At 37.2% G+C, this 19,763-nt stretch overlaps 1 protein-coding gene across 2 annotated transcripts in view; it reads left to right on the top strand.

Annotated features, from left to right (window-relative positions):
- Nucleotides 1-19,763, top strand: part of EDA (ectodysplasin A) — a 413,327-nt gene that overhangs the window by 258,324 nt on the left and 135,240 nt on the right. For both annotated transcript variants that reach the window (XM_027608183.1, XM_027608182.1), the window contains exon 2: nt 19,137-19,242. In XM_027608183.1, the coding sequence (XP_027463984.1) occupies nt 19,137-19,242 (106 nt within the window). The remainder of the gene's footprint in view (nt 1-19,136; nt 19,243-19,763) is intronic.

Below are 19,763 nucleotides of genomic sequence, written 5' to 3'. Positions count from 1 at the left end.
ATAGAAGCATAGAATGTTTTCTCAATTTTTGGTCTGGTTTCTTTCACCCAGGATAGTTATTTGAGATTCATTCATGTTATAACATGTAACAGCAGTTCATTCCTTTTTATTAATAAGCACTCTTCTGTTGTATGGATGTAACAGAGTTTATCCATTCACTTGTTGATGGACAGAATGGGTTGTTTCCAGCTTTTACTTACTAGAAATAAAACTATTACAGACATTGGTGTACAAGTGTTTGTGTGGACATATGCTTTCATTTCTCTTAGAACATACTTAGGAGTGTTAACTGTTGGGTTGTAGGGTAAGTATATGTTATAAGAAACTGCCAAACTTTTCTAAAGTGAATGTATCATTTTACATTCCCACCAATGTTGTATGAGAGTTACAATTTCTCACATCCTCATCAAAAGTTGGTATGGTCAAACTTTTTAAGTTAAGCTGCTCTAATAATTGTGTGGTGGTCTTTATGTGGTTTTAAGTTGCTTTCTCCTAGTGACTAATGATATTGAGCATCTTTTCACATATCTTCTTTGGTGAAGTATCTGTTCAAATCTTTCACTCATTTCTAAAAATTGAGCTCTTTTTTAAATTTTATTTTATTTAAATTCAATTAACATATAGTGTATCATTAGTTTCAGAGGTAGAGTTCAGTTATTCATCAGCTGCATATAACACTACTAGGTATTTACCCAAAGGATACAAATGTGATCCAAAGGGGCACCCCAATGTTTATAGCAGCCATGTCCACAGTAGCCAAACTATGGAAAGAGCCCAGATGTCCATTGACAGATGAATAAATAAAGATGTAGTGTGTATATATACACACACACAATGGAACATTAGCCATAAAAAAATGAAATCTTGGCATTTGCAATGACATGGATGGAACTAGAGGGTATTATGCTAAGTGAAATAAGTCAATCAGAGAAAGACAATTATATAATTTCACTCATATATGGAATTTAAGAAACAAAACAGAGGATCATAGGGGAAGGGAGGGAAAAATAAAATAAGATGAAATCAGAGAGGGAGACAAACCATTAAGAGACTCTTAACTATAGGAAACAAACAGGATTGCTGGAGGGGAGGTGGGTGAGGGAATGGGGTAACTGGGAGTTGTTTCTTATTACTGAATGTTCAGAGTTCATTATATATTCTGGATACAAATTCTTTATAGAATATGTGATTTGCAGATATTTTTCTTCTATATCTTAGAATTGTCTTAACAAGAACAGAGTTCTTAACTTTGATGAAGTTCAATTTGTCACTTTTTTTCTTTTATGGATCCTCTTTTTGGTGTCATATCTGAAGAATCTTTGCCTCATAATTTTAGAATTTACACATTTAGATCTATGATCCAACTTGAGTTATATTTTGTAGAGTATGAGGTATTAATCAAGGGTTTAAAAAATTTTTAAGCTTTTATTTTAATTCCAGTTAGTTAACATACAGTATTCCATTAGTTTCAGATGTATAATATAGTGATTTAGCTATTCCCTACATCACTTTGTTCTCATTACAAATGCACTCCTTAATCCCCATCACCTATTTAACACATCTCCCCACCCACCTCCCATCTGGTAGGCACCAGTTTGTCCTCTATAATTCAGAGTCTGTTTCTTGGTTTATCTCTCTGCTTAACCTTGCTCATTCGTTTTGTTTCTTAAATGCCACGCATGAGTGAAATCATATTGTATTTGTCTTTCTCTGATTTATTTTGCCTAGCGTTATACTCTAGTTCCATCCATGTCATTACAAATGGCAAGATTTCACTCTTTTTAATGGCTAAATAATATCCCATTGTGTTTATATACCACTTCTTTATCCATTCATCAATCAATGGACACTTGGGCTGCTTTCATAACTTGGCTATTTAAATAATGCTGCTATAAATATACAGCTGCATGTATCCCTTGGAATTAGTGTTTTTTGTATCCTTTGGCCAAATACCCACTAGTGTGATTGCTGGATCATAGGGTAGTTTTATTTTTAGCTTCCTGAGGAGCCTCAATACTGTTTTCCAGAGTGGCTGCACCAGTTTGCATTCCCACCAACAGTGCAAGAGGGTTCCTTTTTCTCCACATCCTTGCCAACACCTGCTGTTTCTTGTGTTGCTGATTTTAACCATTCTGACAGGTGTGAGGTGATATCTCATTGTAGTTTTGATTTGCATTTCCCTGGTGGTGAGTGATGATGAACATCTTTTCATGTGTCTGTTGGCCATCTGTATATCTTCTTTGGAGAAATGTGTGTTCATGTCTTCTCATTTTTAATTGGATCATTTGTTTTTTTGGTGTTGAGTTATAGAACTTCTTTATATATTTTGGATATTAACCCTTTATCAGATACATCATTTGCAAATACCTTCTCCCATTCCATGGTTGCCTTTTAGTTTTGTTGATTGTTCCCTTTGCTGTGTAGAAGGTTTTTATTTTGGTGCAGCCCCAACAGTTTATTTTTGCTTTTTTTCCCCCTTGCCTCAGAAGACATATCTAGAAAAAAGTTGCTATGGCCACTGTCAAAGAGGTTACTGCCTGTGTTCTAGGATTTTTATGGTTTCAGGTCTCACATTTAGTACTTTCATCCATTTTGAATTTATTTTGGTGTATGATGTAAGAAAGTGGTCTAGTTTCATTCTTCTGCATGTTGCTGTCCAGTTTTCCCAACACCATTTGCTGTCCTTTTCCCATTGGATATTCTTTCCTGCTTTGTCGAAGATTAATTGACCATATAGTTGTGGGTTACTCAATCTCTTTAAAGAAGAACCTTCTGAAATTTTTTCTGCCTTGGAAATAAATGCTGGAATACTAGGGGTTCTATGCACAGGAGCAGGAGATAAATCAGTACACAGGGTTTCAATGAATTTTTCATGTTTTATTCTCACTGACTCCCTTACTTGGCATTTCCAAGTGTCAAACTTCTCTAGGGTCCTACAGAGCAGACCAGCATCATCCCAGGCTGTAAGCCCCCTCTGCCATTTCTCTAACCTTTATCAGTCAGCATTGTATCTACTTTCTGTCTTTCAGAAACATATTAAAATCTATTTTCTGCTAATTCCTTCTATTATTCTGTTCATTATTTTTTTATTCGTTTAATGGGATCTTGGTGGAGAGGAGATAAAATTGTTTGGTTAGTCAGCCACCATGATCCACAAGTCTATATACTTGTCAAATTTTAAAGTTCCTAAGTGTTTTCTGAATTTGGGGGGCTAATTGTAATTAGGAGCAATTAGCTATAAACTGGACAAACCTTACATTGTTTACCCATTAGTAGAAATAGAAGATTCATTAGGGTTAAAGCTCTGTGAAAGAGATTAGTAGACAACAACGAAATATAATTCTCCATTGCTCCATGGAAAGATGGCTTTAGTCCCTAAACTAACAATCAAATAATGGATATGCATAAAATTGACTCTAATGAGTAGAGTATTTTGCTATACTTCATTTCATTTGTTTATATTTTATCCTAATTTCTTTTTGAGTGGGTAGCTCTGTTGAGATGCTATGGAAAAGATTTATGAGACAATACTCAGCATGGGGCTTTCTTCACTCACTGTCATGGTCATAAGAAAGAGTCAGGAATTTTCCTCTGAGAAAAGATTTCCATAGAAACACTCTAATGCTGGATTCTAAGCAACAGCCATATTGAAAAAAATTTTATTCTCTCTGTTTTATAGCTACTGAAACAGTATTGATCTGCCATTACATCACATAATAGTTGCTTTCAAGGGAGGACCTAGCCACACTTGGATACAAGAGACACTAAAATGCCAAGTTATCTAAGGACAACATTGCAACTCTAGATTTATCTAATCTCACAGTGAAATGGTTTTCCTGGCCTCTCAGTTTTCTTGCCAGTCCTTTTCTCCCCCTTGGTGATTCTAGTTTTACAGTGTTTAAATTTCTGAACTTGTGTTCCAAGCCCTTTACTGTATTTCCCAACAGTGGTTTGTGTTTCACCACTAATTAACCTACCTGCCTCTAAGATACTTGCATCTTAGACTCTCCTTTGAATTAAGTTTACTGACCTTTCCCTCTGGACTGATCTCTGAGATTCACTTTCTATACTCACATTCCTGTGAGCCAATCCTTGATTAATAGTCCACTAGCCATGTACCTATGTTCATATTCTTATCCACCAACCCCATGGGAATGTTTGGACCATTGTTTCTAGCCTTTCTTTCATCATGTGAGTCCTAGTGATAATAGTGGAACTTTTGTCCACAACATATTTCAGCATCAACTTAGACTGATAATGCATCTTTCCTAAAATCCTTCCCACTGCTTAATATTGCTACAGTGTTTAGAACATTTTCACCCTCTTGCAACCAATAGCCATCTGTTTCTTAATTTGCTTCTTATCTGTGTCCTGACTGTTGCAACTTTCTTTTCACAAGCTGCTTCTCTTTTACCCTTCCTCCATACTTGCTCTTGAATGTTGTGTTCAAATATGGCTTAGAGGTAGTTTATGTGATTTATGTCTCCATTGGGAACCAGAATGGATTTTGTAGAATGCTAATGATGGTGAAATTTTGGACAAGGGAAAAATCTTAGTTTAAATTAAATGAATACCATGGGCAATCTCATTTTGGTCATAATCCTACTCTAACCTTTATTGGTCCAGCTTTGCAAAGGTAAACTGCAACATTGTTATAAAATTGTCAAAAGCCATTTAAGAATTCATAATTAAGAGGATGTATTTGAGCTAATGTTTTCTGAATCCAGAGCTCAGGATTACTGGAATGGTTTTATCCTGGTGCTTCTATAAATTCTATAGGTATATTCTAATTTTATAAACCAATTCTATTCACAAATGTTAGTCTTTAGTAATTTCCAAGTATTATACGTGGAAGTGTATGTTTTTTCTCCTTATGTGTCAAAGTGTCTTAAACTTCAGAAGTATGGGGAATTACAAATTAAGCAGACACTCCCAGGGGAAGGCAGTGACATCCAGTATATATTGCTGCCCTTTTTATTCAAAGATGTCACTGATTTTACCCACACTTGTAGGGAGCAAAGACTAAATCTTCAACCAGAAATCCTTTCTATATGACATACATACAAACTGCTTTTTGATTTGTGACTGCAGCTGCTACTTGTAGAGCCTGTCACCATTGGTATTTCCGTGTTCAAATTGTGGTCAGCTAAAAAGCCTTCGTTCAAAAAGCTTCCAAATTCCATATAGTTGCATTCCAAGCTTGTCTCTATTTTCCCAAGCACCCCACAACTATATCATGTTATTTGAAGCTATGCTTTAGTGCATCCTTTAGACTGTTTCTTATGCCACCCTTGCTTATGGTTATGCCATAAATATCACCATACCAAAGATGCTTGGGTATCCTTCTGTCATTGCATCTCTGCAAATGTCAGCAGTGAACATTGTTTTAATGCTCACAGACCAACTGACATCCAGAGTCTCAGTAATGGTAGTCCTCTCTTGCTATTTCACATTAAACATGATTCTGACTCTGACAATAGAACAGTGCAATGAGGTAGATGTGACATCTGTGTTGGTTATGGATTTCAAAGTCATGCAAAAGCTGGACACAACTTACATTGTCCATTGATTAGATTCAGTTCAGTAAGTTTATATGCTTCCAGCTTTGTTCTGGATGTTGGGAATAGAACTGAATCTAGAATCAGATGATTAGAGAAGGAGCCCATTTTCCCCCTTTGCATTAGTAGTTGTGTGTTTGAAATAACTCATCTTTCCCCTTGATGTGCATCTTACACAGATTTCACCTTATTCAGAGGACAGGTTCACACAGGTTCTGAACCTACAAATATAACTACCTTTAAGGAGCTTATTACCAATGGAGGGCAAAAGTAATATTAAAGATATGTAAGGCATTATTTGGCAAGTGTTAGGTGATCCATAAGCCCCAAATTGGGAGGTAAGAAAAGCCAGAGATTGAACTGGTTTGTAGTATAATTTCTTACTATGGTGATGTCCTCAAACAAAGATACTGTTCTTTTTTATTCTTTCTACTTTGTAGTCACTTTGCATTGATGGACAGTGATTTTTAAGTCAAACTATCTAGGAAGCAGAATTCAGTGACTGCTTTTAGCTCTATTGAAAACTGTTAGTTATGTTTAGGTTCCATGTTTAGCCTTACTACATAATTTCAGTCATCATTAGGCATATTTACAACAGGGGATGGCAATCCCTGGCACTCACACCAGAGATGTCCAAGGTGCCAATTTCCTTTGGCATCTGGGCTGATTGCTGCCATCTCTAGCCCCTCCCCACTGGGGACAGCTCCCATGAAATGCTGTGATCAATGTTGAGTGCTCTTGTTTGCTTGCTCTCAGCAGCTGGCACACTCCGTTCAGCAACTAGAACATATTGTGCTTCCCTTTTTGTCACACTGCTTTTAAAACTTTACTACCTCCTGTTATGTAGTGTAGTTATTGTACTACAAAGCAACTTGGGATTGTGTTTTATTTGTCTGTATATGTTAAAAATAGTATCTAATTCACCGTCCTCCATATGGTAAGACTCAATGCTTGTTCAGCAAACAACAACACCTTGAGTGACCCTCTCCAGACCTTTTGTTGAAAATCAGAACATGTTAAGGGTTCTTACAAGATTGGAAGTGTGTTCAGTGCCAGCTTCTGTATTCATTTTCTATCCATGACATACTCATCAAACTAGTTTGGGCAATCCTACTTCACTCATTGGTACTGGGATGCTCACAACTTGTCATGGTAGAATCACGTGGAGATTTTGTTAAATACCTCAGGGTATAAATGCTTTTATTTTATTTATTTTAAGGTCCCTGGTGATTGCTGATGGGTGATGGTAGTGATGACAGTGGTTGCAATAAGCAAAATAGACTTATTTAAGAACACTGAAAGATAAATCTTTAAAAAAAAATCAGTGATTTGCCAATTTTGGAAATCCTGGTAGGTACCCACTTCCTCTTGAAAGATGAAGTACCAGTTTCTATAAACACACTAACTCTAGGAATGACAGAATAAAAGGTGAAAACCATAATCTATGTGAGAGCCCTATTTTACCAGTAGCAAAAGAAGACAGACTTTTCAGTCTCCAGATAATGAACCAGTTAAAGAATGAACAACATAGCACTTTCTCTAAATGTGGTTCAGGGACCTCCTGCATCAAAATCCCATAGTGAGCAAGTTGAAAAATCAGACTCTAGGGTCTCACCTCAGCCTACTCAAACTAAATTTGGGGAGGGAAAGGCTGAGGATTCTACATTTTAACACTCACACCTAGTGATTCTGATGCACAACAAAGTTTGAGAATCACTGACCTACCAAGTCTCTCACTCTCAAGATCCCTTTGATTTGATTACTGCCAGTAGTGGTAATGAGGTTTTAGTCTACCTCGCCATAGTTAATCCTAAGAAATGAGGTCCGAGGGCACCTGGGTGGCTCACATGGTTAAGCGTCTGCCTTCGGCTCAGGTCATGATCCCAGGGTCCTGGGATGGAGTCCTGCATCGGGCTCCTTGCTCAGTGGGGAATCTGCTTCTCCCTCTCCCTCTGCCTCTCCCCCTGCTTGTTCTCTGTCTCTCTCGCAAATGAACAAATAAAATCTTTAAAAAAAAAAAAAAAGAAAAGAAATGAGGTCCGATTATGGTCCAGTACAATTCTGGCTTTAAGGAATGGTTTATTGATAGTCCTATTATTCTTCCAACAGATAGGTATTTATTAGGGACCTACTATGTGCCTCTACTCTCAAGAAGTTTATGAATAATTTTCTATGAATTATCTATACAATCAAATACATTAACTGTAAAATATAAAATGAATTAAATTTATTCTATGTCACGGTAAAAAGAGACAAAAGTACCCAATAATTTTATTGGTTTAGATATTAGAAAAAATATGTAGCAATATCTGGAAAGTCACTAGCAGTAATGGGTATATCCTTCATGTCTCACTGTTAATGAATTGTTTCCAGCTGAGATCCCTATAATCTGCAGGTGCTGTTTACCATGTAATTTTACCATAGGAAACAAGGGTGTAATCAGTTAATAAAGTGTAAAGAATTAGATTTTTTTCCCTTGAGCAAAATGTCTGGCTGTGGCCAACATTCCTGATGCCTCCTCCCTTGTGCAATAGGAAAGCAATATTCAAAGAGAGAAGGCTGTTTTGTTCATATTCTGCACCCTGCGTCTGGAGGCCTTGCTAATGCATGCAAAACTCAAGCTAGAATTCTAGACTTTTTGTGTGAGCAGCCACTGATTTTTGTCTTTGCCGTTATACTAAACAGAGGATAGTTTCTCATCCTACCTCTACTTGAGACTCAAATAAGGGCATTATGAATAAGGATCCTCTTTCAATTTAAGTAGTGTTTCATGTTGTTTTTCATCTGTTTTTTATTGAGAAAATAGAAACTATATTTAAAACATTTTCATATACAGACAGTCCCCTTCTAATAAACACTTGATTTATGAATGTCCCATATTCATCAGCAGGCTCTCTTAAGGGACTTAAGCTATTCCTACTACGCATGGGAGCTAGGGTTGTTTCTGCTATCTGAAGGAGTTTGTTTCTCCCTTAGCCCTCCTCCTCTGGGAGCTTGAGTTCTCACACACTCTCATCAGACAATTAATTATGGAACAATTAATTATGGAACAATTAATATATGAACACGTTCTCCTATTATTGCCATGAGGACACAAGAGTGTCCTAGAGGCCCTACCAGAACACCCATAGAAACTGAGACCATGAGGGAATGCAGAATATGAAAAATATTCTGGTACCATAGTTGGTGATGGCAAGGAAGGTCTCCATTTGGATTTCAAAATAGCTTTACCCTAGAAATAGCATTATACTGTAATAGCATACTTGTGTAAAACCCAGTTACCTTGACAAATTCACCTATCCAGACCACAACCAGGAATCAAGCAGTAAACAAATGACCTCTAAGCTGCCAGAGAATATGCACCTTACTTATTGGAAAAGCCATTCAAAAATGCACTGACCACCTGTTTATTCTATTTGTACATGATTCTAATTAGTTTTAACAAGATGTCAAGCCTATAGCAGATTATAAGCAGTAAATTTAAAGGGACTGGAAAAGATGTTATAGGTAGGTGAAGTGAAATCTGATAGTTGACAGCAAGAGAAAAAAAAAGTATTCTAAAAAGTTAAGAATTCAAAAACCAACCACAGTGAAATACTACATCCACAAGAATGCTTAAAATATTGACAATGTCAAGTATAGTAAAGATGCACAGAACTTGAACTCTCATACATTGCTGATGGGAGTATAAAATGGTACAGTTATTCTGGAAAACAGTTTAGCAGTTATGACAAATACATACCATATAACCCAGAAGTTCTACCCTGAGGTGTTTACCCATGAAAAATGAAAACATATCTCCCCAGAAAGACTCATACATTAATGCTCATATCAGCTTTATTCATAATAACCCCAAACTGGAATTAACCCAAATGTCCCTCAACAGGTGAATGCATTAAAAGTAGTGGTATATCCATATAATAAAATACTATTCAGCAATAAAAAGGAAGGAACTACTGATACCCAAAAGAACATGGATGGGTTTCATAGACATTATGTTGAAAGGAAGAAACAACACACAAAAAAAATTCAATCATATTGTGTGATTCCATATTCTTGAAGTTCTAGAATGAGAAAAACTAAGCTATGGTGATAGAAATCAGAACAGTGGTTTCCTGGATTAGGGGATAGAGCTGAAAAATGACTGGGAGGGTCACAGGGAAAATTCTGGGGTGATGGAAATGTACTGTATCTCGATTTTGGTGGTGGTTACAAAGGCATGTATGTTTTTCAAAACTGCTCAAACTGTATGCTTAAAATGTGTGCATTTTGCTGTCTATAAATTATAACTCAAATTTTCATAAGGTACAAAAATTTACGAAAGAAAAACCTTCAGAGGATACCCCCTCCTGCAGGATAAAGCCTAAATTTCTTAACATAATCTGGCCCTTATTTAATGTCTCTTGGCTCATTTTTTTCCATCCCTTCCCACCTCCTACCATTTATTCTAAGGTACTTGTGTTTTCAAAAACTGCCACTCTCTTTCCTCTGAACCTCTAAACATGATGCTCTCTTTGCCTAGAATTCCTTTTTGGCTTCCCATTCACCACTGAATCCTCACCATCCTTCAGGACTCAGAGGTGGCACCTCCTCCAAGAAGCCTCGTCCACTCCCAGTGTGTATTAGATGCTTTTCTCTTGCTCTCAGAGAACGTACAATTCTAACAAAGCATGTATTGCTCTGTAACACAATTGTATTTTTTAAAAACTTAAAACCATAGTGGACTGGGGCCATTTACTGTACAAGCAAATAGTCTTCTACATATTCAGTAAACCCTCAATTAAATCATAGATTGTAGACATGTTTCTACCCAAATAGCTGAAGTTTCAGCAAAGTTATCAAGAAAACTCTTCTATCCAGAATGACTTGTTCTTCTAGAGTTGCAAATGATTGATATTTTATTGTAAATAGTGGTTTGGGTTTATATTATTATTAGTATGATAACTTATTTATATTGTAAGTTAAGTAACTGTTTTTGGGCTTTATTTGGAAACCCAACCAGACTTTATTAAGTTGATTCTATGGGAAAAACCATTTTAAATTCCAATCACGTGATTTAAAAATACTTCTCCATTGAACTGTGTAAAATTATTGATATTCAAGCATTTTGGACACAAAACAATAATTTCATATAGTTCAACCTAAATCTTTTTAAATACAACCCTATGGTAAGTTGGAGATTATCTATACATTCATTTATTCATTTTATATTTAATACATGAATATATTCTGCAAGACATTAATCATGTACAGTAAGGCTATTGGGTGTGATTGTTCTATGTAAACAGTAAAGCACAGGATTTTGAAGAAAGTTTGTGTAGAATGGTAAGGCCTTCTTAAGTCCCACCCATTTTTTTTTCCAATTAATCAGAAATGTAGCAGACATAAGGATTCTGGAGGTTTTTTTTTTTTTTTTAAGATTTTATTTATTTATTTGACAGAGAGAAACACAGTGAGAGAGGGAACACAAGCAGGGGGAGTAGGAGAGGGAGAAGCAGGCTTCCTGCTGATCAGGGAGCCCAATGCGGGGCTTGATCCCAGTACCCTGGGATCATGACCTGAACTGAAGGCAGATGCTTAATGACTGAGCCACCCAGGCGCCCCTGGAGTTGTTTTTTGAACTAACACTAGGATGAAAATGCAGATTTATTTCTTCTTTTATAACCCTCAAACTATCTAACTAGTATAATTGGAGATTAATTTTAATAATAGTAATACTACCATTTATTGAGTGCATATTAAATGCTGGATACTGTACTAACCCTACAACTACTTTATGAGCAAAGTACTATTATTATTCCTATTTACAGATGAGAAAATTAAAATTTAAATAACTTTTCCAAGGTTACACAGCTATAAGTGTCAGAGTCAGGATTAGAATCACTCTCAATCCTACTATTCAGTCCACAATTTACCTCAAGCATATTTTTTTAACCACAAAGAAGCACTCATACTGCAAGATTACAATTGACTTAAATGAATATATATTTAAGCTATGGTTATCATTAGTGAAACCAGGCCGATTCACATATGAAACATTGTATTATTATGAGAGATCATCATAAGACAGTAGAGGACTAAGTACCAAAATGAGCCTTATAGACTACGAGTGCTGTAGGAGTTCTGTGGAGTCTAGGAAAGGAAGAGAATACTTGTGCGCTTTGTCATGGCTAACTCCCAAAAGAATGTTGACATGACTGGTACTATCCAATCATAATTGGATGCATAGCATTCTGGGAACAAGCCAAAAGTTTAGCACAAATAGGAATGTGGAAAAGTTGTGGATGTATAATAATGAAGTCCCAGAGGGAGGAACAACCTGAAGTCTAATTCTGGGCAGACATCAGTACAGTATGTGAGGGAAGTTAGAAATTTGTGACTGAGCTCCCTGAACCCCAGAACTATGTGGAGAAATGGGACTTGAAGGATTACTTATTAGATATTTGGAGCAGAAGAGAAGGGATTCAGAGATTAACCAAAATTTCATGGTCGGAGTGACTGGAATAATGCATCAAAAGTAAAAGGATTTGGGGTAGAGGAGGAGTTGAGATGGTGGAGTAGTAGGGGGACCCTGGGCTTGCCTCGACCCTCAAACATAGCTGGATCAACAGCAAATCCTTTTGAACAACTAGGAAATTGACCTGATAAGAAAACAGTCTGCACAATTGGAGGGAGAGAACATGGCAGATGCAAGGTTTGGAGACGTGAATTGGGGGAGAAAAAAGCCATGGTGCTGTGGAGGGGAAGGAGTCCTTTTCATGGAGAGAAGTCAAGGAGAGAGCAGCACATAGGGTTCGTGCAAGATGCCATGGTACAGGGATCCCCTGGGTCACCCTGGGAGAGAATATTTCCCCTTCCTGGAGTACATTTAGAAGAGGGTATATTGCCTCTGCAAGGACCCACCCACTGGGTGGGTGCCATTGAGCAGCCATTCAACAACAGGGGACAGAGGTGCACTGAGGGCAGATAACCTGGTTGTAACCTTTTGTTGTGCTTCACCATAGACTCCAGGCACCTGGGTGACCACATGACTGCTTTTCTGAGACAGAACGGTGCCTGGCACAGTGCTGAGTCCCTCCTCCAAGGGAGGGGAACATGTCCACATCTTGCCCAGTCCCTTAAGAGTTGGAGTTTTGAATACCAGCTTCTGGCCAAAGATAAAACATAGGAGAACTGTGGCTAGGCATGCCAATGGCCCAGGCACAGACAGGTTGAGTGCAGGGATCTGACAAAAGCCTGGAACACTGGAGGGGAGATTGTTCACTTTTCTGTGAGTGCCTCCTGAACAGCAATGGCTGGGAGTTCCCCTGCCTGGGGAAAAGAGGGTGGAGTGATGTGATCTTCCACCCCCCCCAACCCCTCACCCCACCCACTGGCACAGTTGGACTACAGAGAGAAACACAGCGCCTCCAGTGGAGGCTGGACTCACACCAAACTCTGACCCCTGCACCCTACAGGAGCGTCTTTACTAGGGCAGGTCTGACTATGAGGCAGCACAGTGGGCCTCTCCCTCAGAAGACCAACACAGGCCCCCCACTTGTAAAAGTCTACTGATCATAGAGTGCTCCAAAGTGTCAGTTTTACTTTTGGCGTAAATAGGACCAGGCTTTTTTGTTGTTGTTGTTAATTTTCTATTTTTTTCTTTTTCTTTTTTTCTTTCTTCTTTGGAATCAGGCTCCTAGTTTTTTGTTCATTTGTTGGTTTGTTTCCTTTTCTCTTTTTTTAGATAAGGCTTCTTTTTTTTTCTTTTTCCTTATTTCTTTTTCTTTGGAATCAGGCTTAGAGTTTTTTGTTTGTCTGTTTGTTTGCTGTTTTGTTCCTTTTCCTTTTTTCTTGGATCAGGCTTTTTTTTTTTATCAGACTTACCTTAACAAACAAATCAGAGGACACCTAGTTAAAAGTCCAAATACCCACTGCAAGGAGGAACTCTGCACAAGACTGAACTGTAGAAAAGAGTAGCCAGAACACAACAGCAGAGTGTATACAGCACACACCAGAAACACTTCGTGAAACGCCAGACCCTAGACAGTGTATGACACCTTCTTAATATACTATTGCTCTCAGGAGCAGGAAACATAACATAACATAACACACAGAAGACAGAAACCTAGACATAATGACAAGATGGAGGAATTCTCAAAAGACAGATCAAGAAGAAATCACAGCCAAGGATTTGCTCAAAACAGATATAAGCAATACATCTGAACAAGAATTTAGAACAACCATCATGAGACTACTAGCTGGGCTTGAAAGAAGCATAGAAGACACCAGAGAAAGCCTGGGTGAAGAGATAAAAGACCTAAAAACTAGTCAGGTCAAAATAAAAAATGCTATAACTAAGATGCAAAACCAACTGGATGTAATCACAATGAGGATGGAAGAAGTAATGAATAGGTGATAGAGAAGATAAAATTATGGAAAGTAGTGAAACTGTAAAGAAGAGGGAAAGAAAACTATTAGATCATGAATATAGATTTAGGGAATGCAGTGATTCCACAAAGCACAATAATATCCATATCATAGGAGTCCCAGAAGAAGAAGGGTGGGGAAAAGGTGCAGAAGGGCTTATTTGAACAAATTATAGCTGAAAACTTCCCTAATCTGGGGAAGGAAACAGGCATTCAAGTCCAAGAGTCACAGGGAACTCCCCTCAAAAATCAACAAAAACAGCTCAACACTGAGATAATATATCATACTGAAACCTACAAAATACAAAAAAAGAGGGAGAGCAAGAGAGAATTCTGAAAACAGCTAGGGACAAAAGATCATTAGCCTACAAGGATAGACACATAAGATTAGCAGCAGTCCTCTCCACAGAAACATGGCAGGCCAGAAGAAAGTGGCATGATATATTCAATGTGCTAAATGGGAAAAATATGCAGCCAAGAATACTATATCCAGCAAGATTGTCATTAAGAAAAGAAGGAGAGATAAAGAGTTTCCAGGACAAGCAAAAACTAAGGGAGTTGTGGACACTAAACCAATTCTGCAAGAAACATTAAAGGGGACCCTTTGAGTGGAAAAGAGAGACCAAAAGCAACAAAGACTAGAAAGGAACAGGGATAATCTACAGGAACAGTGGCTTCACAGGTAATGCAATGGCAGTAAATTCATATCTATCAGTAATTACTCTGTAAATGGACTAAATGCTCCAATCAAAAGACATAGGTATCAGAATGGAAAAGAAAAAAAAAAAAAACACCCATCAATATGCTGCTTACAAGAGACCAGTTTTGAGCCAAAGACATCTCCAGATTGAAAGTAAGGGTGTGAAGGATCATCTATCATGGTAATGGACATCAAAATAAAGCTGGAGTTGATCAGACAAGCTAGATTTTAAACCAAAGACTGTAATAAATGAGGATGGGCACTATGTCATAATAAAGGGGTCTATCCAACAAGAAGATCTAATGATTCTAAATATTTATACCCCCACCTTGGGAGAACCCAAATATTTAAATCAGTTAATAACAAACTTAAGGAAACACATTGATAATAATACAATGACAGTAGTGGACTTTGACACCCCACTTATATCAATGGGGAGATCATCTAAGCAGAAAATCAACAAGGAAACAATGGCTTGGAATGACACAATAGACCAAATGGATTTAACAGCTATATGCAGAACAATCCATCCTGAAGCAGCAGAATACACATTCTTTTCAAGTGCACATAAGACATTCTCCAGAAGAGATCACATACTGGGTCACAAATCAGGCCTCACCCAGAACAAAAATACTGCGATCACACTACTATGAAATTTGATGTCAACCACACAAAAAAATTGGAAAGACCATAAATACATGGAGGTTAAAGAACACTCTACTAAAGAATGAATGGGCTAACCAGGAAATTAAAGAAGAAATAATACATGGAAGCAAATGAATATGAAAACACAACACTCCCAAACCTTTGGGATACAGCAAAGGTGGTCCTAAGAGGGAAATATATAGCAATATAGGCTTCCTAAAGAAGCAAAAAAAAAAAGTCTCAAATACACAATCTAACCTTACAACTAAAAGAGCTGGGAAAAGAACAGCAAATAAAGCCCAAAACCAGAAGAAGAAAGGAAATAACTAAGATTAGAACAGAAATAAATGATACAGAAATTAAAAAAAAAAGTAGAACAGATCAGTGAAACTAAGAGCTGGTTCTTTGAAAGAATTAACAAAATTGATAACACCCTAGCCAGATTATCAAAAAGAGAAAAGACTCAAATGAATAAAATCACAAATGAAAGAAGAGAAATCAGAACAAATACCATAGAAATACAAAAAAATTATAAGAGAATTTTATGAGCAAATATATGCCAACAAATTGGACAATCTGGAAAAAAATGGATAAATGCCTAGAAACATATAAACTACCAAAACTGAAACAGGAAGAAATAGAAAATTTGAACAGACCCATAACTAGTGAAGAAAATGAATCAGTAATCAAAAAATCTCCCAACAAACAAGAGTCCAAATGGCTTCCCAGGGGAATTCTACCAAATATTTAAAGAAGAATTGATACCTACTTTTCTGACGCTGTTCCAAAAAATAGAAATGGAAGGAAAACTTCCAAACTCACTCTTAGAGGGCAGCATTACATTGGTCCCAAAACCAGATGAAGACCCCACTGAAAAGGGGGATTACGAACCAATATCCCTGATGAACATGGATGCAAAAATTCTAAACACAATACTAGCCAATAGGATCCAACAGTACATTAAAAGGATTATTCACCACAACCAAATGGGATTTATCCTTGGACTTCAACAGTGGTTGAATATCCACAAATCAATGCAATACACTACATTAATAAAGGACAAGAACTATATGATCCTCTCAATACATGCAGATAAAGCATTTGACAAAGTACAGCATACTTTCTTGATAAAATCCCTCAAGAAAGCAGGTATAGAAGGAACATAGCTCAACATAATAAAGACCATATATGAAAGACCTACAGTTAATTTCATCCTCAATGGGGAAAAAACTGAGAGATTTTCCCCTAAGGTGAAGAATACAACAGGGATGTCCACTCTTATCACGGTTGTTCAACATAGTACTGGAAGTCCTAGCCTCATCAATCAAACAACAACAACAAAAATAAATAAAAGGCATCCAAATGGGCAAGGAAGAAGCCAAACGTTCACTCTTTGCAGAACACATGATACTCTATGTAGAAAACCCAAAAGACTCCACCAAAATTTTGATAGAAAGGGTTCATGCATTCAGCAAAGTGTCAGGATATAAAATCAACATACCAAAATCTGTTGCATTTCTATACACCAACAATGAAGCACCAGAAAGAGAAATCAAGGAGTAGAGATCCCATTTACCATTGTATCTAAAATCATAAGACACCTTGGAATAAACCTAACCAAAGTGGTAAAAGATCTGTACTCTGAAAACCATAAAGCACTGATGAAAGAAACCAAAGATGACACAAAGAAGTGGAAAAACATTCCATGCTCATGGATTGGAAGAAAAAATATTGTTAAAATGTCTATACTACCCAAAGCAATCTACACATTCTGTGCCATCCCTATCAAAATACCACCAGCATTTTGCACAGAGCTAGAACAAACAATCCTAAACTTTGTATGGAACCACAAAAGATCCCATATAGCCAAAGTAAGGTTGAAAAAGAAAACCAAAGCTGGAGGCATCACAGTCCCAGACTTCAAGCTGTATTACAAAGCTGTAATCATCAACACAGTATGGTCTTGGCACAAAAATGGACACATAGATCAATGGAACAGAACAGAGGACCCACAGCTATACGGTCAGCCAATCTTCAACAAAGCAGGAAAGAATATCCAATGGAAAAAAGACAGTCTCTTCCACAAAGGGTGTGGGGAAAACCGGACAGCAACACACAGAAGAATGAAACTGGACCACTTTCTTTCACCCATACACAAAAATAAATTCAAAATGGATGAAAGACCTAAATGTAAGACAGGGAACCACCAAAATCCTAGAGGAGAAAACAGGCAGCAACCCTTTGACCTTGGCTGCAGCAAATTCTTACTAGACATGTCTCTGGAGGCAAGAGAAACAAAAACAAAAATGAACTATTGGGACCTCATCAAGATAAAACGCTTCTGCACAGCAAAGGAAACAATCAATAAAACTAAAAGGCAACCAATGGAATGGGAGAAGATATTTGCAAATGACATATCTGATAAGGGGCTAGTATCCAAAACCTATGAAGAGCTTATCAAACTCAATACCCCCAAAATAAGAAAATCCAGTTAAGAAATGGGCAGAAGACATGAACAGACATTTCTCCAAAGAAGACATCCAGATAGCTAACAGACTCATGAAAAGATGCTCAACATCACTCATCATCAGGGAAATGCAAATCAAAACCACAATGAGATACCACCTCACACCTGTTCTGAGTGGCTAAAATTAACAGCATAGGAAACAACAGATGTTGGTGAGGATGCAGAGAAAGAGGAACCCTTTTGCACAGTTTGTGGGAATGCAAACTGGTGCAGCCACTCTGGAAAAGAGTATGGCGGTTCCTCAAAAAGTTAAAAATAGAACTACCCTACCACACAGCAATTGTACTACTAGGTATTTATCCAAAGGATACAAAAGTGTTGATTCGAAGGGGCACATGCACCCTGTGTTTTAGCAGTGTTTATAGCAGCACTATCAACAAAAGCCAGTTTATGGAAAGAGCCCAAATATCCGTTGACTGATGAATGGATAAAGAAGATATGGTATATATATTCAATGAAATATTACTCAGCAAATCAAAAAGAATGAAATCTTGCCATTTGCAACAAGGTGGATGGAACTAGAGTGTATTATGCTGAGCGAAATAAGACAAATATCATATGATTGCACTCATATGTGGAATTTATGAATCAAAACAGATGAACATAGGGGAAGGGAAGGAAAAATAAAATAAGATAAAAACGGAGAGGGAAGCAAACCATAAGAGACTCTTAACTATAGAGAACAGACTGAGGGTTGCTGGAGGGGAGGTCAGTGGGGGGAGGATGGGCTAAATGGGTGATGGGCATTAAAGACGGAACTTGTTGGGATGAGCACTGGGTATTATATGTAAGTGATGAATCACTAAATTCTTCTCCTGAGACCAATATTACAGTATGTGTTAAAAATAATAATAATAATTAATGGCAAAGATGGCACATCCATATCATGAAATATAATATAGCCATAAACATAAAGACATAGATCTATTTGGACCATAGAAATATATTTTTGAATGAAGAAAACAGGCTATAAGCAGTATAAAACCAAATGAAAATAATCTCACTTATGTAAAAAATATATGGATAGAAATACAATGGTGGTTATCTAGGAGAGATGAGATTTTTGTGATTTTTATTTTATTCATATTTTTATATTATTTAAAGTTTCACAATAAAAATAATGCTAAGTTATGGTCCAAAAAATTAAATGTGTTTGTACAGTGGAGGAGAAGATGGGCTTAGGTTTTAGGTACACTGATTTAAGGTGAAGCTAGACTGTCTACAGAAAGCCAGTTTTTTTATGTTGGCTATGGTTGACTGCGGTCACTCTTTGACTCATCTGCTTTTTATTTTTATAGATGGCCCTTCTGAATTTCTTCTTCCCTGAAGAAAAATCATACTCTGAAGAGGAAAGTAGGCGTGTTCGCCGCAATAAAAGAAGCAAAAGCAGTGAAGGTGCGGATGGTAAGTCTGTTTGGGTGATCTTTTATCACATGTTAAAATAAATGAGAAGTATCCTTTTGAGAACTGCCTTCTCAAGTGTGCTTCACTATCTCACATATCGTCCATAGACCAAAGGTCAGAGAAGTTTTTTTCCAGCCTAATCGATGAATCAGTCCATAAAGCTTGACATAAAGCTGACTATACAAGTATCCTCTCTCCTCCAACCCCAGATATTTTCATTCCTTGCACGGTATATCTGAGAGCCATGGTAGCATTTATATCTCTCATGATTACACTCCATGAGGACCTCATCTCTCCGGGGGACACCCCCATCTACTAAGGCCATGAAGAGGATTCGCCAGTCCTATTCTTGGAATTGACAGAGTGTCATGGTGGCACTTACATGATGTGTTAATCCCAATGGTAATCATATCAATATTGGTATCAGCTACCATGCTCAAACATGAATTAGAGCTTTTAGAACTCATCTATAAGCTCCTTGAGGGTAGGGGATCATTTATCTTTATATAACTCTAGAATCT

This window comes from Zalophus californianus, chromosome X (assembly GCF_009762305.2).
Source record: "Zalophus californianus isolate mZalCal1 chromosome X, mZalCal1.pri.v2, whole genome shotgun sequence".
Lineage (NCBI taxonomy): Eukaryota > Metazoa > Chordata > Mammalia > Carnivora > Otariidae > Zalophus > Zalophus californianus.
Note: the sequence above shows the minus strand (reverse complement) of the source record. Positions and strands in the feature narration are given on the sequence as shown.